The sequence below is a fragment of the Anolis sagrei genome, chromosome 1, assembly GCF_037176765.1.
Source record: "Anolis sagrei isolate rAnoSag1 chromosome 1, rAnoSag1.mat, whole genome shotgun sequence".
Lineage (NCBI taxonomy): Eukaryota > Metazoa > Chordata > Lepidosauria > Squamata > Dactyloidae > Anolis > Anolis sagrei.
This window is the reverse complement of record NC_090021.1, coordinates 42,928,597-42,953,821: the sequence shown is the minus strand read 5'-3', so window position 1 is coordinate 42,953,821 and position 25,225 is coordinate 42,928,597. Positions and strand designations below refer to the sequence as shown.

Here is a 25,225-nt window from a genome sequence, read left to right as displayed (position 1 = left end):
GTTGCTAGGGACGGAGTTCCACAACTGAGGGGCCACCACTGAGAAGGCCCTGTCTCTTGTCCCTGCCAGCCGCATTTGTGAGGCCGGCGGGACCAAGAGCAGGGCCTCCCCAGATGATCTTAGTCTTATTTGTATCTTCCATGCTGACAACAGATTCGGTTTGCAATTAAAGGTGTCTTGTCAATGATTGTAGCAATGTATCATAAATTGTGCTGATTAAGTCAGTACTCAGCAGACAATTCTTAGTGTTATTCTGACAACACACAACCACATGTATCTGGGAGCTGATATCACCATTTTATTTTCCATTTATTTTGGTAGGTCCCTCGAGCCTTTGTGAACCTGGTGTCAATTCTTCATATTACAGTTCTAAGGAAACTTTATCAGGAGACAAAAGTTTACTGCCCACGAACGATTACAAGGTTTGAAATCAATCCATATGTTAAGTTCTGTACATCTCAGCAAAACATGCAGTGCTTCTAAAAATTTGTGCTCACTTGGGAAATAGGCAACTGCTTGCACTGGGAGGAGGCTTCTCGCCATGCTTCCAATAGAGTAGACTGCAGTCTGCCCACAAAAGCATATGAATAAATTCTATTTTTTCACTTAGTCTCAAAGGTGCTACAGGATCCCTGCATATCTTTTTTTTTAATGCTGAAACAGACTATCCTAACTGGTTGTATTTTGATAAATGTACACAAGTATATGAATGTAATACACATGTTTTGGGTATACATGTAATAACATACATTCATGAACCTGGGAGAAAATCAATTTAGACGTTACACAAAACTTCATTGTGATTTTAGTTAAATATTAGAAATTTCAAATATTGTGTTTTTTGGGGGAACACCTTTGGCCTTTTTTTAAAATTCAGGACTGATTCTTCCCTGAGTGGTCATGGCATCCTCATATGTTAGAGGTAGTCTTTCTGCCTAAAAATGACTATCTAAAACTCCTCTAAAAGAGACCCTTTATTAAATAATGTCATTGTTTTAAGGGTGTCTCAGAAAGTATCACCCAAAACCTAAAGCTGAAATGCTCTAAACCAGGGGTGTCAAACTCATTTTCATTGAGGGCCACATCAGTCTTACGGTAGCCTTCAAAGGGTGAATCCGTGGAAGGGGAATCATTTTCCCCCCTTTGTGGGCGATGCTCTTCAGCTTTTACCCAATTTGGGTTCCCAGATGTTACTGAACAACAGCTCCCATCACCATTGATAATCTGGCATATGGATAGGGGATAATGGGAATTGGCACCCAATAGCACTTGTAGCTCTGAGAATGAGGAAACGTTAAAGGACATTTTAAAGTCAGACATCATATCCACACACCTTGTGTCTAAATTCAAACCCAACTATCCTGACTAAACCAAACAAACGGCAGACTTCCAGATGTTACTATGTCACAACTCCCATCAGTGCTACTCACAATGTCTAATGATGAGAAACACAAGAATTGTAGTCCAGCATCTGGAGGGCCATAAAAAATGGCCTGACAGGCTGGATTCAGCCCAAGTGCTCTTATACCAATGTATAGCATGGCGAAATGAGATAAGTTGCCATTTTGAAAGTAATAAAAATAATAATAATAATCTTTATTTATAACCCTTCCTATCTTCCCAAGGGGACCTAGTACCCTTCCAAATACTTTAGATATTTTTTCTTGCCCAGATGTGAAAAAAAATCTCTTTTCAAAATGAAGAAGTCAGAGCAAGGAACTGTGATCTCAATATAGAGCTTGCATGTAGTAAAGGGAAAATATCTGTCAAGATGTACTTGTCTAAATATTGGGTACAGGGCCTATAAAAGAGTATGAGAGAATAGATTTAATTGTCTTGGCATACAGCTGTAAGGACGGGAAAGTGCCCATCAGTTTACATTACTCAGCTCACATGCTGTTTGTTTATGCTGTTTGAGCCAGCATGGCATACTGTTTTAACTTACTTAGGTGATCCCTTGTAGTTCAAGAATGATGGTCCTCCAAGTGATGTGTCTTGGCAGTGGATACGTAGTTGGCTGTGGAGCCCTATTTTTGACCTGCATGTTCTCCCGCACAATGAGGGCATTGGTTTCCAGGTGGAAGGTGGTCCCAGTCGGGGTTGGCTTGACATGCCTTCCTCTTGGCACATTTCTCTCTTTCACTCTCCATTCGTGCCTCTTCATATTCTACAGCACTGCTGATCACAGCTGACCTACAGCTAGAGCACTCAAGGGCCAGGGCTTCCCAGTTCTTGGTGTCTATGCCACAGTTTTTAAGGTTGGCTTTGAGCTCATCTTTAAATCTCTTTTCCTGTCCATGAACACTCTGTTTCCCATTCTTGAATAGAGTAGCTGCTTTGGGAGACGGTTATCAGGTATTCGGACAATGTGGCCAGTCCAGCGGAGTTGATGGAAGAGACCCTTGCTTCAATGCTGGTGGTCTTTTGCTGTGATGAGGGGGCTTGCGTGTTCCAATGAACCTGCGGGCACAACGACTGGAGTTGTGCAGTCCCAGGAATGGCTGCAGGGGAGGTTCCAGCCTAAGCATAATCCAAAGACCCAACAGCAGAGCAGGCGGAGGTAACATGGTACATGTTACAATGGCTGTGAAGTGTTGTAAGCATTGTGTTATGACTCTGGATACCAGGATTCAGTTTCCAGCTCAGCCATGAAATCTATTGGTTGACTTTGGCCAAGTCATGTATTTTCAGCATCAGAAAACTCCATGATAGGTTCACATTAGTTTGTCATTAGTTGAAATAACTTGAAGCCACACTTTGACAAAAAATGCTGTTTGTTGTCAAAATAGTATACACTATATATAAATTAAATAATCCAAGAATGTAGTTCATAGTGGATAAAGCCAATGGAGAATTGAACTATTTAATGCGTCTGAGGTTCAGCTTGTCTAAGACAGGATGTTAAGTTTTATTTCCTTGTGAATTGAAATGCATTTTATGGTTGTAATACCAGCACACACATGGAGTCTACATAAATCACTGTATATATGGCTTAAAGCCAATAAGAATACTCCTCTTGCCTTCCCAACTTCTCAGTTCTTACTCATAATGAATCAAGTCATATGGGAAGGCTAGAAAAGGTTACCAGTATCTTGAGATAACCATTTTGCTAAGGGAACAGAGAAAGTGATCTCTAATCTCTTAGGCTTTCACCTAGCCCTTGTCTGATTATTAGAATTTTGTGATAAGCTTGTATCCACAGCCCGTGACATTTGTTAAAGAAAACCTGCAAATAAGACATTAATGTAGTACACAGCAGGAGAATCTAACCTGTTTGAACTGAGGAAATGTTATGAGCTTGTCAAAAAAATATGTGCTGATTACAGGGTCAAACTAGGCAATATGCTTAATCAGTAAATACGTGTGGTGCTTCCTAAAGGAATGAAAAATGTCTACTTCTCCTAACACATGCCTTCTCACATTTCCATATCCTGCATTCGCCCATGCTTTCTTTTGTGTTTGGTCATTAGAAAGTGAACATATTTGCAAGCCTAGTTGCTAAAACATACATCCATAAAGAATTCAGTTTGCTGGATGGAAAAATATGCCAATTTCAAGAGATGCTCAACTCCATGACCTTTCACATTCCCTTTAGTGCAGTGGTTCTCAACCTGTGGGTCCCCAGGTGTTTTGGCCTACAACTCCCAGAAATCCCAGCCAGTTTACCAGCTGTTAGGATTTCAGGGAGTTGAAGGCCAAAACATCTGGGGACTCACAGGTTGAGACCCACTGCTTTAGTGAGAGGTAGAAAAAATCAAAGGTCATTATTGTGCGTTGAGTAGACATCAGCAGAAAGAAATGAAAAAAATCCCTTCTTCTAAGTTGATTTAAGACATTCAAAGATGAGATCAGATCAATGTGTTCTGCTGATTGTTCCTACAGTGGCCAAACAGATGCTCATGGGAAGGATGTCCACGGGTTAAATTGAGTGTCATATCACCCATCTGCAGGGTATAAAAATAAAGTAGACCTCACAACCTCTGAAGATGCTTGCCATAGATGCAGGCGAAATTTCAGGAGAGAATGGCTCTGGAACATGGCCATATAGCCCAAAAAAACCTACAAAAACCCTATTATTATTATTATTATTATTATTATCTGATACATGGAGACATAGTGTTTCTGGTACAGGAAGGAATACATATCTGTCTGTAATGTATGCTCTTTTCACATGAAAGAGAAGATGGATAGGAGAATCATGCTCTCTGTGTCCACAGAATCTACATGTGATATGTACACATGGAGCAAAATGCATGGAAATCAAGGTGAGGACAGCAGACACAATCCTGCTTTCTGCTCCATGTCTTCCAAGCAATGTGGTGTCTGATCATGTAAAATGGAGTTAGATATTTTCATAGTCTGTAATATGTACAATGGTGGATTTTAAACTTTCTGGGCCTCAACTTTCCTGAGTCAGGACTTTTGACTTGGAAAGAATTGGCTTCAGCTTCCTTAAGATGAGGAGATGGGCTGAAATGTCTGTATTGCAATGAAATACTTGACTTTCACCATTGCATCTAATTAGTTAATAATTTGTTTTGCACATCCTGGGACTCTGTTTTTGCACTGAGAACCAGTGGTATACTCAATTCTGGTGAGTAATAAATATATATAAATGATCAAATTAATTATTACAGATGCAAATGATCCCAGAAAGAAGATGACCTTCTCTTCTGAACCTGGATATATTTATTTCTCAGGATTTTTGCTCTTTTTTGTTATCAACAAGATAATCAGAACATCTTATGAGATAATCAGGCCATCTCAACAATCTTAAGTAATATAAGCACCTCATAATAACATGAGTACAATATAAAAATGGCAAATTACCATTGAACCGAATGGTACAACCAGGTAGTGAGATGCATCAATAAGAAGAGCCAAAGGTTCCTGAAAATAAAACTGTGTTTGCTGAAAATTTAATAAGCCTGAAGTCAAATGGTTCTCTTCTTGGAATTGTCTTACAAAGTCAATATACTCCCCCTGTCCTTCAGTGTCAATCCTAATTTTGAGCAGGATCATACATGAGGAAATTAGCCCAATTCTGCCCTTTTCTAGCAGAAGAGGTATTTTGTCTCCATCTTTCAAAGTTGGAAAAGACTTGAAGTCCTTTTGGTTCTTTTTTGCTATATAAGAAATTACTCTATCTAGGACTCTATTCATTATTTCTGCTGTACTGTTTGATTCCAGGAAAAGAAAAATAAAGTGCAGAATATTCGTCCCTTTCCCCCTTTCTCATTGACTGCAAGTTCCTCCAAGTGAAAGGAATTGATATTAGAATTTCCCTCCATGGTAACTTAATTTGTAATGGAAAACATAGCATCTCATTCATTCCTCAGTAGGGCAATTACAGTTGGAAAAAGACAAGATGCCTTTATTTCTGCACAGAACAACTAGTGCGAGTGAAATTAATCTTAGTGTCAATACAACTGTTTCAGCCTTTTCTTATATGCATTAGAAGAAGGAAGAAACCTCAATCATATTATCTCTTTTTTAGAACTCTGTGTTCCTGTGTTTTGACCCCTGCTGATGGTTCCAGTGCAACTGATGTAATGGAGGCCTTCAACAAAAGGTACCAGGTAAGGATATGGAAATGTAGTAAAATAATACTGTAATGCTCCTATTTATTTTCTGTGTTTGTAACCAGTTTACCAAACTCATCTTCTCAAAGCAATCATCATATGGTAGCTTTGTTTCACAAAACAGCCATATTTTTTGCCCCTTGTTGGTAGAAGACTACCCAATGAGAAGTTTATTCTTTGATGACTGCTCTGTTCATGTGAATTTGTCCCAGACAGGGAAAAGTCCACGGTAAACTTATCTCAATTTGGCAATCATTTAAACTTTAAGCAGTGATTCAAGAGCCAGATATATATTTTATCTGGCTTATTCATTAACTGCTTCTTCCATGAATGTCCAGCCGCTATAATAGACATGATGTCATCTAGCAATGTTTCCCAGAGGGTAAAGAATTTCCATGCATATTTACTAAATGACAATAATCCCGTATAAGTACTTCCATGTTCATCAGGCCTTCAACATAATCATATTGAGCAAGATTAGGAATAAAGGATCTTATCATACGAGGTAGGCAAATCACAATTACACCAGAACAGCAACATCTTTGGCTAAGTTCTATCACATGACATTGATCCTCTTCTACTGTATACCCAGTTGGAAACAGACTACAAAAATAATTTTTACCAAAACAAATAATCTTTTGAAGTCTTCTTTTTGTAAAAAAAAATGCCATCTAATAGTTTCCCACCAGGAGAACAACAGAAGAGGAATGGTCACTGTGAGAAGTCCTGTTACCCTGCTGTAATTGTGAACCACCTGTCTCTTTAGAGAGAAAAAATGGGATGCGAATTAATAAGAGTATCAGCATCATGATGTGATAAATTCCTGGGCCTATTGTTCCATCATTACTTATGTAAGTCCCAGTAAACTCAGCAGGTTAAGATTTAGGAGGTCTGCAGTTGGTCTTTCTTTTCATTTGTAATCACTCCAAATTGGGGATCCCTCCAAATTAGGTGGATAAACCTTCTTTTTCATGGAGACAGTCTACTGAAACTTAATCTTTGAGTGGTGCAAATGGGATGGACACAGGATGGACAAGATTTCCAAATAGTTATTGGTGATTATTACTGGTCGGGGGATTCTGGGAACTGTAATTCAAAAAAGTTAGTGTGATCAAAGGACTGTAAACATTATCAAGAATAATATTGGCCCTAGTAAAAAATACCCAAATTAGTAAAATCTACTCATGATATTCATTTGGAGCATCATAATTTTAGCTATATATAAAAGCCAAAGTTAAAGGTTTCCCCTGACATTAAGTTTAGTCAAGTTTGGCTCTGGGTGTTGGTGCTCATCTCCATTTCTAAGCCGAAGAAATTTCTAAGCCAAATAGACACCGCCAAGGTCATGTGGCCAGCATGACTGCATGGAGTGTTGTTACCTTCCCACCGAAGTGGTACCTATTGATCTACTCACATTTGCTTGTTTTCGAACTGCTAGATTGACAGAAGCTGGGCCTAACAGTGGCAGCTCACTCAGCTCCCCAGATTCCAACTTCCAACCTTTCAGACAGCAAGTTCAGCAGTTCAGCACTTTACTCCGCTGCACCACCAGTGGGCCCGAAGCCCCCGGCGGTGCAATGGGTTAAACCCTTGTGCCGGCAGGAATGAAGACTAACAGGTCGGAGATTCGAATCCAGGGAGAGTGTGGATAAGCTCCCTCTGTCAGTTCCAGCTTCCCTTGTGGGGACGTAAGAGAAGTCTCCCACAAGGATGGTAAAACATTTAAAAAAATCCAGGTGTGCCCTGGGCAACGTCCTTGCAAACAGCCAATTCTTTCACACCAGAAGCAACTTGCATTTTCTCAAGTCACTTCTGACATGGAAAAAAATACATGGGGGGGGGGGGGGCGTGTAGCTTTGTATACATCTCTGAAATGTCTATAAGTTAAACCTTTCTTCTTCTAATTATGCCACAGCTTCTCTGCTGAATTCAGGCAGAAAGGACAAAGAGACTTAAAAAGACAAAGGGGCCACCTTGTGCCTGCTAAGTATTAGGTGACCTGGTTAGAAGCAAATAAGGATTAAGCAGAGGATTCAGGAAGGACGAGTCTTTGAGCTTTGAAATGTGGTTCAGCAGGACAGGGAACAAAGGCTATGTGAAGAATAGCAGCAGTGGCAAAAGTGGGCTTGCACAGTCTAACAGATGACTGTTGACTCAAAGATGCAATTGAGACTTTTTAAAAACTAAAATATAGCTGGGGAGAAAATTTCACTATTTTTTTTAGTACAACATGCAGAATAAAAGCCAGGTGAATAAATAAGTGAGCAGTGCTAAGAAAAAGCAGGTAGCAGGTTTTGAAAACTGTCAGAGTTTTAGCTATTGTGGCACCCAAAGCTTCAAGGCCATGTGGAGTTTTATTCATTGTCTCCTGCATGGGTCAAGGTTAGGATTATAACACAAATATTTGCCTTGCCTTGTGTCTTCTCTTTGAAAGATCTAGTTACCATTTCAGGTTTATCCACTCTAGTGTGGCATCTTGGTAAATAGGCAATGACTGTATTTTGGGGTCTCCATCCTGGGAGAAAGGCATAGTATACATTTAATACATAATGAATTATTGTTGTATTGTTGTTGTTTTGCTTTGATAGGAGGAAACCCACAACTTAATCAATAGTGGAAGATATGACACAAAAGAAGATTTTACTGTGATTGTGCAGCCATTTTTGGAAGAAACAGAAATGCCAATGACTCCGGTAAAGTACCAAATTGCCGATTTACAGATGTTTCAAATTTCAACACATTGTTCAGACCCACTTTACCTAAGTATGCTTCAGACCATGTTTAGGCAGCTTGACACCTTCAGACATTTTCAACTATCCCTCTCATAATTTTAGGTGGTTGCTCATGCTGACCAACGTGTATAGAAGCTGTGGATCAAAACACTTGGAAAGCACCCAGTGCTTGCCCTTGCTTTAAGTGTCTTGGTTGTTAATCATTCTCCTGGCAATTTTAATGCAGTACTTGGTTACTAGAGACTACTATTTTTTGGTTGCTAGAAGTCACATCACCTTGATATATAGTACCCAGACATTTCTTGATCTCTTCTTGTGTCCATTGAAGAGAGATATTGACAAGCTGGAATGTGTCCAGAGGAGGGCAACTAAAATGGTCAAGGGTCTGGAGAACAAGCCCTATGAGGAGTGACTTAAAGAGCTGGGCATGTTTAGCCTGCAGAAGGGAAGACTGAGAGGAGACATTATAGCCATGTATAAATATGTGAGGGGAAGCCACAGGGAGGAGGGAGCAAGCTTGTTTTCTGCTGCCCTGGAGACGAGGATGCAGAGCAATGGCTTCAAACTACAGGAAAGGAGATTTCACCTGAACATTAGGAAGAACTTTCTGACTGTGAGAGCTGTTCAGCAGTGGAACTCTCTACCCTGAAGTGTGGTGGAGACATCTTCTTTGGAGGCTTTTAAACAGAGGCTGCATGGCCATCTGTTGGGGGGTGCTTTGAACGTGATTGTCCTGCTTTTGGCAGAGGGTTGGACTGGATGGCCCACAAGGTCTCTTTCAAATCTATGATTCTTGCAATCCTCTTACATTTGTGTTGAGTTGAGAATTGTGGAGCCTTCTGTCCTAAGCAACAGGATCAGGAATGATGGGAGCCCCAAGCCAAACACACCTGGAGGACTAAGTCATTCCTATCCCTGGTTTATGGGGAAGAATGCATATAGAAATCAAGTCTGCTTGTGGGTACGTACATGTGTAGACTTTAATCCAAAGGACATAGCCAAGGAGTTGAACACCCCCCCCACCCCCACCCCACAAATTGGTTCAGCACCTTGGATAGTTCAGAATAGATTCACCACCCATGTGACACAGAAGATATCATGTTTGTCTTTCAAATGCTACCATTCCCTTTGCTTCCCAGCCTCCCTCCCTCGCTGTAAAAGTAAGCGTGCCTGTCATTTTCCCTAGGACGGATTGCCAGATTCCTCATATTTTGCCCCAGACTGCTTCCATTTTCAACAGAAGGCACACTCCCAGGCTGCTCGTGGTCTATGGAACAGCATGGTAAGAGGCTGCTCTAGATAAATATATCCCAGCTTCCTCCTTGAAACTACTAAATCTGATTACATTGAGAGATGGGTGTCATATGAACATTGGTAGCCTGCAAATCTAGTTATCCCTCACCATTAGCTTTGGCTGATGGACACCTGTATAAGGCCAACAGAATTTTATGCAGCAGCTTTAATGTAACCACCCATCAGCTTGCTTTTGTTTTACAATGCACATGTTTTATTTTCTAAAGTAACCATCTACAATATCTTTTGCTTTGGGGATAGAACATACTGTAGATGGAATTTCTTTCCATGCTAGAGAATATGAATAACAATACTCTCCCTCTCCACACCCCCGGTGATACAATAGACTCCTGAGTAGATTTAATTTGCTAACAAAACTCCATAAGCAACATACCATATTTTTCTTCAGCTCCCATCCTTTTTTCTCTTTTTCCCTTTTCCTTTATGTTATGAAACTGTGAAAATGAAATAAAAGATTATAAAGTTTTTTTAAAACCTAAACAACCAATAAAATAACTAGGGGGTAGGGCAGTAGAGATGTGGGAGGGCATGACCTTAGTCAACACCTATTATATACCTTACTTTGGGCACCAAAGCTAAGGAAAATATAGAAGAATAACTGCAGCATTTTAAATGTACTGAAACATAAAATGTCTGCTGCAGCAGACCATGTCTGCCCTGCAGGTAACCTTATTTCTGACTGTGGAGATGTTGACTTGTCAAATTAATCTCATCTGTCATTTTGCAATGAATTTGAATCTGCCTCCCAGATGAGAATGCATTTGGACTATTCAGAGATAACTTGGCTTTTTCCATTGGTGTTAAGGGAATCTAATTACTACTATTGGTAAATGCAGCAGAGAAGTAAAAATTTTAAGATGTGGAGTGATGAAAGGATAAAACCTACTCTCTCTGTGCCCTGTAATCCCAATAAAAATTCACATATGGACTACTAAACAAATAAATGGTAATGGTAAAGGTTTTCCCCTGACATTAAGTCCAGTCGTATCTGACTCTGGGGGTTAGTGCTCCTCTCCATTTCTATGCTGAAGAGCCAGCGTTTTCCATTGTCACCTCCAAAGTCATGTGGCCATCATGACTGCATGGAGTGCCGTTACCTTCCCACCAGAGATCTATTAATCTACTCACATTTACATGTTTTCGAACTGCTAGGTTGGCAGAAGCTGGTACTAACAGTGGGAGCTCACCCCGCTCCCCAGATTCAAACTTGTGACCTTTAGGTTAGCAAGTTTAACAGCTCAGTGGTTTAACCCACTGCACCACTGGAGACTCCTAACAAACAAATTACAAAGTCAAATGCACTCTGAGATTTGAGCACACAAGGTTCTGGAAGCTATTGACCATTGTTTCCCAGCAGGCATTTGAGAAACATGTAAACTGTTATAGCCAATGGGCACAAATATGGTGCCAGTCTCTGCCATGCTGAGGGTGGGAAAACCTGCCAGTCTTCCTCCTCAGAAGTGCTGCTTTATATATTTTTGCATCAAAAACAAAAGATCTGGTTGGATCTGATAAATTTTTTTATATCCAAGAGCAAAAGATTCAGCTGGATCTGATAATGTTTCAGTACAGAAGGCAAAGCATAACAATAAATCTGCTGTTATGAATTTCCCTCAAGGTTTTTCAAGTTACAGTAGGTTATATTTTCATGTTTTATCCACTCACATCACACTTTTCTTCTTGTTCTTTCACATAGCTGGAACCTGTTGGGGAAAAAACAAAACTGCGATCAATGGTACCTGAGATAACCCTCAAGTGTCCAACTAAGGTAAAGTGAATCTTCCTATGAATGGAGTTGCACTGCAGGGCCTAGAGATTCCTAGAGAGAACATTTTAATCAAATCCACAAGTAATGAAATCCACAAAAGACAAACTTGCAGATGTGGAGAGATAGCTGTATAATAAAAGCTTGCCATTATTAACTAATGCCTGTCACAGTTTTACAGACATGTGTCCAATCTCTTTCTTCCCCCATCCACTTGTGGGAGGAACAAATTAGCATTGCCATCCCCACTATCCTCTTCCCCACTTCTGGGGCCTTTAAAAGACAAAAATCTACACACAAAAAGCAAGTATGGCTAGCTCTACCATGAGGAGCAGAGAAAAAATATGGGTGCAGAAGTAGCTCCCTATTCATAGAACCAATGAGTTGGAAGAGATCTTGTGGGCCATCCAGGCCAACCCCCTTCCAAGAAGCAGGAAAATCACATTCAAAGCATTTTTATGGACTTTTTATTAGTCCATAAAAATGTCTCACTTCTTCCAAGTTGAGTTCAGTGTGACATTCAGTGTGCCTTATCTGGACTGCAATTTACATGTGCCTTATAGAAGTGAATTGCAAGATGACTTGGTTTTTTTCATCTTTGTCAAATTCACACTGCCTGTCAGATGTTTTATAGCTTTCTTGGGGCAGACCAGACAGGCCTTTATCCCAGGGGAATTCGGTTTCAAAAATGCAGATTTTCCTGGGGTCCTGTCCACAGCCACCCCAGAAAGCGCGGACTTTCTGGGGTGAGTGTCCAGATGCTCTTGTGAGACTGGCCTGTGAGAACATCTGGAGGGCTTCCCCCAAAGCCCCCAGACCCTTAGAAAAGTAATGAAAACTTACCCAGTCTCCATTACAGGCTTCGGCCAGCTCTCCCAGCATATAGAAATGATGCGCCAGGAGAGTGGGGGGGGGGGGGAGAGCTGGCTGAAGCCTGTAATGGAGGTCATATAAGTTTTCATTACTTTTCTAGGGGGTCTGGGGGCTTTGGGGGAGGGGGTTGGGTATTCCCACAGTTTACTGGACTTATTTAGCTCAGTAAACTGTGGGAATACTGTCTTCTGCAGTCCAGACCTGAAAATAGTGGGTTTATCCTGCGCCTTCCAAGAAGGCACAGACTAAACCCACTATCTAATTAATTCACTACAAACCAGAGTTTTCCTGGTTTGTAGCAAATTAATTCGGGACTGTTCAGAACGTTGTCTGGACAGCCCCTCCTTTATCGCAATGAAGATACTGTCTGGATGGGCCCTTAGTTGATTGCCCCAAGAAAGCCCTCCCAATATGTACAGGAGAGGCTGGTCCCTTGAATCCACCATAAGACATTGGCCAAGAAGGCAATTTACTACAGTAAAATCTAGAGTTTAACTATATACCAGTGGTTCTCAACCTGTGGGTCCTTGGATGTTTGGCCTACAACTCTCAGAAATCCCAGCCAGTTTCCCAGCTGTTAGGATTTCTGGGAGTTGAAGGCCAAAACATTTGAGGACCCACAGGTTGAGAACCACTGCTATATATGATACAGGTACTACTACTGGTTTTAGGTTTTCTTGTTGTGGTAAGTTAGAAGTATTTAAGAACACTAATTAAATCGGTCCTGTTGGACTAAAGGAGAATCATGCCACATTTCCAGTTTAAATCCCATTCTGAAATCGCTGCTTCATCACACAGGGTAAATGTGTGAGACAACAAGCAATTTCAGGTGGTAATTTGGTTTACCAAAACAGTGTAGAGGACTTGTGGCTGAAGAATAAAAGCTTCCTCCTCCCACCATCATCTTGATCCCAATCCAGTTTATCCCACAAATCGATGCTTTTATTCTGATGGGAAGTTGAGTTGCAGTCTTCTGCTCTCTTGTCCGGTTTGGCCCTAATTAATTAGATAGGTACAGATCTAGTATATTATCATTCTTTTTTTCCAAGACAGAGTTGCCTATAGAGGGCTCCTTGGGACCATCTTTTAATTTTGACTTCGGTATCCCCATTCCATAGACCCAGCCATATTTGATGACATACAAAAACAGCAGGACCATTTCAGATCACGGAAGCCAGTTGCTATGTTATGATAAAACTGCATCCATCAACAGTCCTACTTCAGGTAATTTAAGATGCTGTTTGACATCTAAGTTAGCATGAGGAAGAGACTTTAATCAGTTCTCATTTGAATCTTAATTCTCCTCACCCCTCTGCAGAGAAAATATATGTCAGTTTGCTAAACTGGCAAAATAATAATTTTGCTGCATTTTCAATAGTAGCACAATATATGTGTTTCCTAATATGGCAATTAATTTAGTTCTAGTATATGAATTAATATATGGATTAGAACACAGCAGCAAGTAATATGCAGAGTTCAATTTTAATTTGCACCATTGATAATTAGAGCAACTAGGACTGGAGGTCTGGAATAATCTGCGAACAGTACACTGCTTAGTCTCTGAGTCTCTTTTTCAGTCTCTGAGTCTCTTTGTCAGAGGTTAGTGCCAACATGTGTGCATATATCAAATCAAACTATAAGTGAGATCTGTTGTTGTTTTGTTTTGTTTTTTGTTGAAGGGCAGATATGAGATTTGTGGGTACCCTGCCTACCATTTTTCTGGCCCCAGACTACACTAAATTTCCAGAAGTTCATTTTTAAAATGTCCCTTGAAGGGCTCAAGTGGTATAAATAATATTGCATGTAAAAGGTATGGAGCCTAATTCTGTGCATGACTATTTAGGAACATTTCACAGTAATTCCAATGGTAATTTTGTACCGTAAGAAGGTTGAGACTACAGTATGACCCCTATAAACTGATACCTGCATTTTCATATATCCATGTCTGACAAATATATGTCCTCTCTAGGCATTATCTGTGTCCTCCAGCATGACTCTATGGCTGGCAGTTCATTTCAGTAAGACTCAGTATCACCTGTAATTTCACATACTCACATGAAGTCTAGGAATTTTTCCCCTTTTGATACAGAAGCCATCCTTGACCAAAAATATTCATTAATATACTAAGACGCCCTAGGAAAAATTAGTGAGTGACACAAGTTGTTTTGTATTTCTTGACTTTTGGGGAAATTTTCATTTCCCAAAAAAATCTCAAGATTTTTTTCTGTAGGATGGTATACCTTTAGCAAAAAACTCTGGAATCTTTGTACAAAAAATAATCATTTAGCCCAGTTGAGAAAAACTTATGAAATGCTTTTTGTTTTTAAGCAACATTCAAATAAGCAAAGATTAACATCCCTGATAAAGGAGCATAGTCCAAATTATTACAGGAGAACTTTTGCAGGCACATTACACATTTGATGGATTCTAACTGCAGACTTTTGTTACAATAAATTAGTCTTTCAGGTGTTTACTATTCAGTTCCTGCAATGTGTGAGAACATTTGCTTACTTTCTGAAATTCGTTTGCATATTGCCATGAAATATGATGACACAATACTTGCTCAGCTAGTTCATTGGTATGCTTGCTCAGCTTGTTAAAAAAAATCCCTTTCAGGTAATTTGTGGACCAAGCTGCTATAAATAATTAGCTGTAACTTCAAGATCGCACGTCCTGGATTGACTATTTTGAAAACACTCTTGCTAATAAGTGAAGCTTGCAACTTGCTAGCATAGTTATATAATCCTAAATTGAACTAGAAACCCCATTCTCCTCAAATGGTTATCTATTTGGTTTGTTGAAAGGTGACAAGATTCCTAATTCATAGCCTCACTTGCTTTTTGTTTGAATACATACTTGCTAATTGTCTTACTTTGGCAGGGACAGATCCAGCTCCTCCTCTATTGTACCACCCCTTCAACTGTTTATAAAGTGTTCCTATTTCTTCCCTTTATGTTTTGACTTCATCTTATGTCCACTGTTGCAAACTGAGTGCAAATGTAATTTACATTCCATTAATGCTGCAGGTGAAGGAGAGAAAAGAGGGGTGGGAGAGGGCAGAAATGGCAAAGTTGTGCCCTTCCCAGTAGGCTAAGCAAAAGCAAACTGCTGCAAAGTTTCCTAGCTTTTGTGGTTTTCCCTATTAATAACTTTGCCATCTTGACCACACTCCTGTGTTGTTTGGCCACATATGCCTCAGGTTCCATATGAGAAATTTTGGAAGCTATGGAACTCTCGTTCTTTGATTCTAACTGATTTCACTACCAGCACCAACAAAAAAGTGTGTGTATGAATGGCATATGTGTGGACATGTTAACAGAGAGGATGGAAGGGCTACACTCTATCCTGCCATTTTCCGCCCCTGCTGAAAAACCTCAGTGATGTGCGGGCTTAAAATAACAGCAGATGGAAAAGGGGTGGGGTGGATAGATGAAGAAGCACTGTGGTGAGACATTTATTATAAACTACACAGAATTCCTCAACATGTGAGAGTAACCATGGCTAGATTGGCAAAAGAGCCCTCCTCTGCCTTAGTGCTCCCATTCCCTCACACATGTATTTTTAAGCCCCTAAGTCAGTAGTTCTCAGCCTCTGGTTCCCTAGGTGTTTTGGCCCCCAACTCCCAGAAATCCCAGCAAGTTTACCAGCTATTAGGATGTCTGGGAGTTGAAAGCCAAAACATCTGGGGACATACAGGTCGAGAACTACTACAAAAGCTCATAGCTATACATAACGTTTATATTAGGGGTCATATTTCTGGGCCTGGAAAAAAATTAACTATCTGGGGCTAGATCTACACTGCTCAACAATGCAGTTTGAATCAACATTTTATAGGGAGTCTTGATCGATATAATGCATTTTAGTGCCGTTAAATTGCATTACATGGCTCTACACTGACCGTATAATGCAGATTCAAACTGTATTATATCGTATTGTAGATCGTATTGTATATCATATTGGGATACTCCATGGGAGCTTTTTTCTATCTCTACATTACTACAGCAGTAGCAGTTGAACTAGGGTGGGGATAAAGAGGAAAAGTGGGAGAAATAGGACAGAGAGTCCCCTTGGGGAGAGAGGGTGGCATAGAAATAAAGTTGTTTCTTATTATTATTTGAAACATAACAAGATTAGTACATAGCAAACAAGATCACTATGCTGGTTGTTGTATTGGATCACATGTTGGACACTTCCCACATGTCTAGGACTATGTGATGTATCAGTGAATAATGCATTCAGATCCCAGTAGGGTGACCTTTTACAGCTGACAGATGGCAATATTGTCAGTGCTGATTGTGTTTAAGTGTGAGCCAAGGTCTTTAGGCACTGCACCTAGAATGCCGATTACCACTGGGACCACCTTTACTGGCTTGTGCCAGAGTCTTTGCTATTCAATCTTTAAATCCTTGTATTGTGTCAGCTTTTCTAGTTGTTTCTCTTCAATCCTGCTGTCGCCTGGGATTGCAATATCACCGATCCATACTTGGTTTTTTAACACAAACATGAGGTCGGGAGAATTGTGCTCCAAAACTCTATCAGTCTGAATTTGGAAGTCCAGTGTATTATTATTATTATTATTATTATTATTATTATTATTATTATTAGCAGCTGGAAAATGGGAGGACAAGGAATGAAACAGAACTGTTCCTGCCAAACCAGGATAGTTGGACAGTATAGTATAGTACTCCTAAACCTTTGCCCTTCCCAGTAGGCTCAGGTAAAAGCAAACATGCAACCTTTCATGGTTTGCGTGTTATTTATCATTAATGACCATTGATATCCTGATGACATACGTATTTTGCTTGGCCATACACATCTCAGTTTTCATCTGCAAAATACTGGAGGGTATGAAGCACGTTAAATTTAGGATTCGGGACCCAGTGAGATATCTCTTCCCATGCCCAATGTCAGCTCTCACTAATCTTGTTGATGCTCCAGGCCAGACTACACACACTCACTCACACAGACACACACAGTTATGGTGCTGTGGTTTGTTTTTTTACCTGTTGTCAAGTCCCCTTTGACTTATGGTGACCCTACAAAGGAGAGACCTCCAAGTCTCCATATCATCAGCAACCCTGCTCAGCCCTTGCAGACTTCGGCCTGTGGCTTCCTTGATCGAGTCTCTCCATCTATAACGTGAGCTCCCTCTTTTCCTGCTGCCTTCTACTTTACCAAGCTGTAGCACTGCTGATGATATACTACTGTTAACATTATTCCATTTATAGTGCTGGCATGTGCAAATGCATAAGGGTGCCAGAAAAATATCAAACACTAACTCCCTGCACTGTTCATCATGTCAACACCAAGCATAACTTAAATGGTTTGATCCTACCCTTTAGAACCAAAGCCTGGTAATCAAGATTTTAAACTGGAATTTAAGTATCCAGCTTCTTCATTAGCAGTACGTTCATATCCTGCCTCATTTTTGCTGCCAGAGTCCTTCTTTGTTTTGTTCTACTGAAGACATTTAAGCTGGTGAATGAATCACAGCAAGAAAGGGCACATTTTATACTTGCAGGAATTACTTGCTTTTTACTAGTATCCTGAGATTCATCAATCTAGTGGAAAAGACATTCTCTTAGAATTTAAGAACCCAGGAATTTGATTAAAAGCTATCACAAGCATCTGATAGCTTCCCCACACAAATATCTACTCTCAAGTCTCCTTCATTTTGAAAATAAGATAATTTAGGGCACAAAGGAGACAGCAGGGAGGGTGCATTTCACTGCTATTTTTGAACAGTCAGAAAACCTTCCCAATGTTCTCCAAATTACCCAAAGATTTATCAATCAATCCCAGCCAACCCTTGGATTTGAACTGGTTCATTATCTCTCTTTAACGAGACATAAAAATCCACTAGAGGTTCATTTAGCTTATACAGGGATGCAAAAAGCACCATTTTCTTCTTGTTTTAATTTTAGCTATCTCTGTTTTGTCTTACAGTGCACAGCCTGAAACCAGCTGATGTGAAAGTAGTAGCGGCCTTAGGGGACTCCTTCACTGTAAGAAGCAATGTTCTTCTGCTACTCCCTCCTCCCGGTTTGCTGAGTCACAATTTGCTTGTTTAGACAGATTACATGGGGATTATGCACTAACCTGTGAAAAAAAGATATTATGCTGGAAATAAAGGGTGATCCAGGTCACAACATAGATCAGGGGTCCTCAAACTTTTTAAACAGAGGGTCAGGTCACAGTCCCTCAAACTGTTGGAGGGCCGGATTATAATTTGGAAAAAAAGAATGAATTTCTATGCACACTGCACATATCTTATTTGTAGTGTAAAAAACACTTTAAAACAATACAATAATTAAAATGAAGAACAATTTTAACAAATATTAACTTATTAGTATTTCAATGGGAAGTGTGGGCCTGCTTTTGGCTGGTGAGATGGGATTGTTATTGTTGTTGTGTTTTTTCAAGTCGTTTCATACTTAGGTTGACCCTGACCGAGGGCCAGGTAAATGACCTTGGAGGGCCATATCCGGCCCCCAGGCCTTAGATTGAGGACCCCTGACATAGAATCATAGAGTTGGAAGAGACCTCATGGGCCATCCAGTACAACCCCCTGCCAAGAAGCAGGGCAATCACATTCAAAGCATTCCTAACAGATAGCCATCCAGTCTCCGTTTAAAAGCCTCCAAAAGTACTTAGTACATGACAAGCAGGTGCATCTACCTAAAAACTGGGGGATTCTGGATAATATAGCCCGGAACAAACTTTTCCAATATTTGCTTTGATTCCAGTAGGGAAAATATCATAATTGTATAACCTCTGGTCTTGTCATCAGGGCTAAAGATGCCCTCTTGACTTGAGCAAGGGGAAGCAATTGCAGTGTGAGCACATACATTGTGGTAGACAGCAATGTGAGAGAAAGATAACAAGTACCGGATTTTTGCAAAGGCAATATCTAAAGAGTTGAACTGTCATAGTTGATGACTTGGTTTGTAAACTCAGCCCCATTTCACAAATATGGAGCAGACTGTAATCATTTTGACAAATAAGATAACTTTGCTTTCTTAGGGTCCTTCCAGACAGGTCCTATATTCCAGGATCTGATCCTAGGTTTTCTGTTTATCCCAGATTATCTGGCAGTGTGGACTCATAATCCAATTTAAGGCAGAAAACCTGGGATCAGATCCTGACATATAGGGCCTTTCTGGAAGTGCCCTTAGTGAGATAACATGGGTTCTGTTTAAATCTAATCCTAATTTGATAAATTATAATTTGTTTTTATATGCTGTGTAGTTTAATTCTCGTTATTATGTGTTTATTATTTGTTATGTTCAGGCATTTAATGTTTGCCTTTTTTGTGACTGAAATCTAACCTGAGTCCCTTTGGGGAAATAGGGCAAACTATAAATAAAAATGTATTATTATTATTATTATTATTATTATGACACAAAAGCACAGTATGTCACAGCAAATGAGATCCATATGCTGGATTTCATATCAAAAATCACAAGTCGAACACTTCCCAAATGTCTAGGACAGTGTGATGTATTTTCGAATGATGCACACCGATCCAAGTAAGGTGGCCTTTTGCACTTGATAGATCGTGATTTTGTCGATGTTTATTGTTTCCAAATGCCGGATTAGATCTTTTATTGTTTCCAAATGCCGGCTGACACAGCACCCAGTGTGCCTATTATTATTATTATTATTATTATTATTATTATTATTATTATTATTATAACATGTCCCACCTCCCCCAGGGCATTTTTGGGGCCTCAAAGCTCACTAAGTTTAACAATTTTACCAACTCATTTAGGCATTATTGTCATGTTTTTAGTCCTCCTTCAACCAATTTAGACCCTGGAGAAGTCTTTAAAAAAAAACGAAACCAAAAGTTAATAGGAAGAGTATTTTGCTCATGACTTGCTATTTAAACATTCCTCTCCAAGCCTAGTGTGGCTCAATATAAGGCAAAAATAACCCCTGATCACAGAAAACATTTAGGGACATTTGGGAGCATTTTTTTTCAGGTGGCAAAGTCTTTAAAGATCTTTAAGGCAGCAGATTGTGTTAAAGTGAACTCATAGTCCTTCATCATTGCAAACCCTTGTTTTAGATTATGCATGAGCAACACGTAATGCTGGAACTACATGTAGCCCCAGAGCTCCTCCAGATTTCTGATACTTGTTATTTTTCTGTTCACTCCTGTGTGAATTGCTTCTTAAATAGATGCTAAGGTTCCACTGAATTATTTAAGAATCCCCTTGTTTTTTTTACAAAATCAGAAATGGACTGTTGGCCCCTTCCAGAGTTTTGACAAACCCGGGGGCAGAAAATTAGCCCTAGACTCACTGCAGCACACAGTCCTTGAGACATCTCTCTGATTATGGTACCTGGTTCATTTCACTGATTAGTCACATGCAGGAATCTCTCTGCTTGCTATTTGCCACCACTAGCATATGTGTCTGCAATGACAGAAGGTAGTTTGGCATGTACTTGTACAGACATCATTATCAGTATGAACAGCTGAATTGCTGCAAAATTCTCCCTTTTTATCTTCACATCTAATCAGTTTCCACTAAGATTATCTTCTGATGCAACAAGAGATTTATACATATGTACCAAGCCCATACGGCATTATCAGGTTTCTCTTGTTTACAGTAAATCTATGGCAATGTAGTGTAAAAGTTCACTGACCTGATTGTGTGATACTTCTCAATTAATTTCTCAGTTTATTGTCTAGTTAATCTTAAATCATGCTGATAACATTTTTAAACACTACTTCATGAGTCGTAAATCCAGTTGACAGAACATGTTGTCCAGCAATGATTTTAGAGATTGCAAAATGTCACATAGAGGAGCCTTTTTAACGATAACATGATCCTCTAACTAAAAGGTTAGCTGCCTATGTTTCAGGAGCTGAAGCCTTAAAAGGGCAGTTTCTATAAGAACAACAAAGATAAATCAAAACACTATTTTTTTTGTCTTTCCGAGGCAGGCTGGTAATGGTGTTGGCTATACATCAAAAAACATAATGGGTATGAATATACAGTATCGTGGTCTGTCTTGGAGGTAGGTAATGGTCGCTGTGCTGCTTTAAACACTTCAGTTACATGCATGAATAGATAAACAGATAAACTGAAGGGAGGGAGGGGGGAAAGTTGTAAGAATAAACATCTTAAATTCATCTTAATGGAGTGGTCAGTTCATGAATGTTATACTTTAAAAGCCCCTAAAATAGCAAATTGACACCTGGGTCCACTGCAGTTGCCTACCTCTCTTGAAGAGCTGCCTCCCTTGACTCAATGCTTTGTAGATATGTCCAAGTACAAACTTGTGTACGAATAACAAAAAGTAGAAATGACTCAATTTTCCCTGCTAAAATAGCCATGGCTGCTGTAGTAATTTAATGTCAGGGTTCCTGACAGAGAGCTACTTATTGTTTAAAATTTGAGGTGTGGCTCTATGTCAAGAAGGAAAGTCATATTAACTCCCAAAGTTATCTGTTTTTATCAGGATTACCAGATCATGCTTTTAGAAAGAATAATAGGTTATCTACTTTCATGAGGGCTAGAGCTACATAACCGCCCCCCCAAATGGAAAAACCGTGAATGAAAAAGCATCCCCTCACCCAAAGAACACCGATTTAGGAATCTCTAGATCCTCCAGCACAATTTTGTGGTCAACTTCTAGTGACATTGTCCAAAGAGTCATGCTGGAGGACCTACAAATGGCTAGAAAAGTGTTCTCTTTAGGGAACTCTAGGTCCTCAAGCACAAATCTTCAGTCAGCTTCTAGCAGAAAGTGTTGCTCTGGATCCATGGCAGTTCTTATATAGAGTTTTCAAAGACAGCTGTGCCAATCTGTTCTCAGTATAGTGTAAGGAAAGGTAAGTGCAGTCTTTTGGCAGATTTCAGTTTCACCAGTTTATTTGAGCATAAGCGTTCATGGATTTGCAGCAATAGAGGTGGGCTGTTAACAACAAGAGCTTATGCTGAATTTAATCGGTTAGTCTGGAAGTTACACAGGACTCCTTTCCCTTTCCCTTTCCCTTTCTTTGATTTATAGAGCATTGGCATTCTGGTATGCTCTAGAGCAGTAGTTCTTAACCTGTGGATTCCCAGATGTTTTTGGCCTTCAACTCCCAGAAATCCTAACAGCTGGAAAACTGGCTTGGATTTCTGGGAGTTGTAGGCCAAAACACCTGGGGGGACACAGGTTGAGAACCACTGGTCAAGAGTAAAATACTCCCTTTGTGTTCTTTACAGGTTCAATTTTCCAACTAATATTAGCAAATATTGTATATATTTGAGTATAAGCCTAGTTTTTCAGCCCCTCTTTTTAGGCTGAAAAAGCTCCCCTGGGCATATACTCGAGTCAAGGTTATTTATTATTTTTCTCTATTTATTATTATTTTGTTACATTTATTATTTTACTCTATTATTTTTACATTTATTATTTTACACTATTTATTTTTATTATTACATTTATTATTTTACTCTATTATTACTGTTATTATTACATTTCTATTATTTTACTCTATTATTATTATTATTATTATTTATTTTACTCTCTTTATTATTATTGGAAGGCTACATAAGCACATTTACATCGAAGAAGGCTAGAATAATGGTTTAAACAGAGTAGGACAGTCTTATCTTAAATTACAGTTTTATGTTTAACCTACGGATGCCTCAATTAATGTAATTTTATTGGTATCTATTTTTATTTTTAAATTTGCCAGTAGCTGTTGCATTTCTCACCCTCGCCTTATACTCGAGTCGATACGTTTTCTCAGTTTTTTGTGGTAAAATTAGGTGATTTGGCTTATATTCGGGTCGGCTTATACTCGAGTATATACGGAACATGTTCTTATATATGTCCTAAATACTATTCCAGTAATCACTCAGCATTAGCCAAGTTGGGTTAGGTTAATGGGAACTGGAGTCCAAAGGTGATTATGATGATAGTTTTGATCTTAATTTAATTTAAATGTTCATTTTGATTCTACTTTGTTGTTAGGCATTGAATTGTTACCCAGCTGTAACCTTGGGGTGGAGAAAGGCAGGATATAAATATAGTAAACAAATAAATAAGAATAACCCCCTGTAATAATTCATGTGGGAGTTGTGGTCCAAAAAAGTAATATTTCCATCCTCAGCCCTTGCTATCACATTCCCCCTCTTTCCCCAAGGTAGTCAATACCTCTAAATTCCTAATACCAAACTACATGTAATGTATTTTTCTTGTAGAAGTGTAGAATTTATCTTTTGATGCTGGCCATCAGTTCCCTTTGGGAAATGCAACTATCTTTGGAACTGCATCTCAGTGCCTGCTTCTCTTTATTTTCTTCCTTCCCTTTTGTTTGTTTCTTTTCTTGCTGCAGCATTGGAGGAGATGCTACATTACAGAGTGTCACAACTTTGCCTAGTAAGTAAAAGATTTGTCTCTGCAGTCACGCAGCATAAAAATGAAAGGTTCTTCTTCTGTATATTGGCATAAAGAGCAATGAGTCAAGAAACTCTGGGAGATATGACCCGCCACATGCTATTATATATTTCTAATAAATCCACAGAAATATTCTTATGCACCATATGAAAAGTGTATGACAGGGGTTAGTCCTACTGGTAGGCAGGGTGAGTCAACCACTTCAGACTATAGATATCCAGTTATTTCTTCTAAGCCTTCCAGTCATTCCTGCCTGCTACAGGACGGATGCAGCACTAGCTAGACTGCCAACAGAGAACACTTTCCCATCACCAGAACGTGCTGTGTCTAATGCAGTTGAGCATAGAGCCAATCAATAAATGACGTAGTGCTATCAGACTGACTGTTACCTCTACATTTGTCTGGTAATTATGAGACTGTGACAGGCCACATGTTTCTTAGTGAGCCGATATTGCCTCTTGTGTAAAGCCTAGTTCATGAAAGGTATAATATTAGGGACAAAAATTATTAAGAGACACAAAAAGGTTTGTAGAGAACTTAGAAGCCACCTGGTAATTATGAAGTAAGTTTTCATGTGTATGTGTCCCTTCAAGTAGGAGCTGTTTAACAGTGGAAAATGTGGCTTAGGAGTGTGGTGAAGTCTCCTTCTCTGAAAGTTTTTAAACAGGCTGGATTGCTATCTCTTAAGTGTTTTATTGTATGTTCCTGCATGGTAGGAGGTTGGGCTGGGTGGCCCAAAGGTTTCCTCCAACTATGATTATAAGTTGCCTGTCCTATGGAAACCGTATCATGTTTTCTTAGTCAAGGAATGCTTGGAGATTGATTTCCATTACATTTCTCTGAAATATAGCTTACTTCTTCTATGTCCCATCCAAGTACTAATCATGCCTGACCTCTCTAGTTTTCAGGATCAGAAAGTGCCTTCACTATATTACAAAGACCTATTAACATAGGTCTTTGTACTTTTTTCTTGTGTTTTTATTTTCTTTCAGATATCCTGCGGGAGTTCAACACCCGCCTCACTGGTTACTCAACTAGCACGGGTGGCCCAAATGTTGCGAATGCCTTTCTTAACCGAGCAGTTACAGAAGCAAAGGCTAGGTATGTCCATCTCCACACTCATCTGTATACCACCTCAATGGGACTTACTGATGTTGGGGTCTGGAAGGCATTCCATTAAAATAACAGGACTGGGAAAAAACTGGGGGTTGATTAAATCCAAGGGTATTACCAAATAACTACTAGAAGTGCTAAGAATACATCCAGAATATATTGCTCCCTATCATTATCTGTCCAATCCATACATAGTGAGCATGAGAAACATCTTCAGGACCATTTTCACATTGCACCGTAATGCTATATTTCAATTTAACTAACATAACAACAACAACAACAACAACAACAACTTTATTTTTATACCCAGCCTCCATCTCCCCAAAGGGACTTGGGGCAGCTTACATGGGGGGCCAAGCCCAATCAACAGAGTTAAAACATAACCCATTAAAATGCATAACATAAATAAAAACAACAGAAAAACATTATAAATATATAAAAAA

General features: G+C 39.5%; 1 protein-coding gene across 1 annotated transcript in view; it reads left to right on the top strand.

Annotated features, from left to right (window-relative positions):
- PLB1 (phospholipase B1) overlaps nucleotides 1-25,225 on the top strand; it is a 142,002-nt gene that overhangs the window by 36,595 nt on the left and 80,182 nt on the right. The window contains exons 14-23 of the mRNA XM_060754120.2: nucleotides 322-422; nucleotides 5,498-5,579; nucleotides 8,171-8,275; nucleotides 9,501-9,596; nucleotides 11,325-11,396; nucleotides 13,385-13,490; nucleotides 18,213-18,271; nucleotides 21,220-21,293; nucleotides 23,608-23,651; nucleotides 24,662-24,770. Of these exons, the coding sequence (XP_060610103.2) occupies nucleotides 322-422; nucleotides 5,498-5,579; nucleotides 8,171-8,275; nucleotides 9,501-9,596; nucleotides 11,325-11,396; nucleotides 13,385-13,490; nucleotides 18,213-18,271; nucleotides 21,220-21,293; nucleotides 23,608-23,651; nucleotides 24,662-24,770 (848 nt within the window). The remainder of the gene's footprint in view (nucleotides 1-321; nucleotides 423-5,497; nucleotides 5,580-8,170; nucleotides 8,276-9,500; nucleotides 9,597-11,324; nucleotides 11,397-13,384; nucleotides 13,491-18,212; nucleotides 18,272-21,219; nucleotides 21,294-23,607; nucleotides 23,652-24,661; nucleotides 24,771-25,225) is intronic.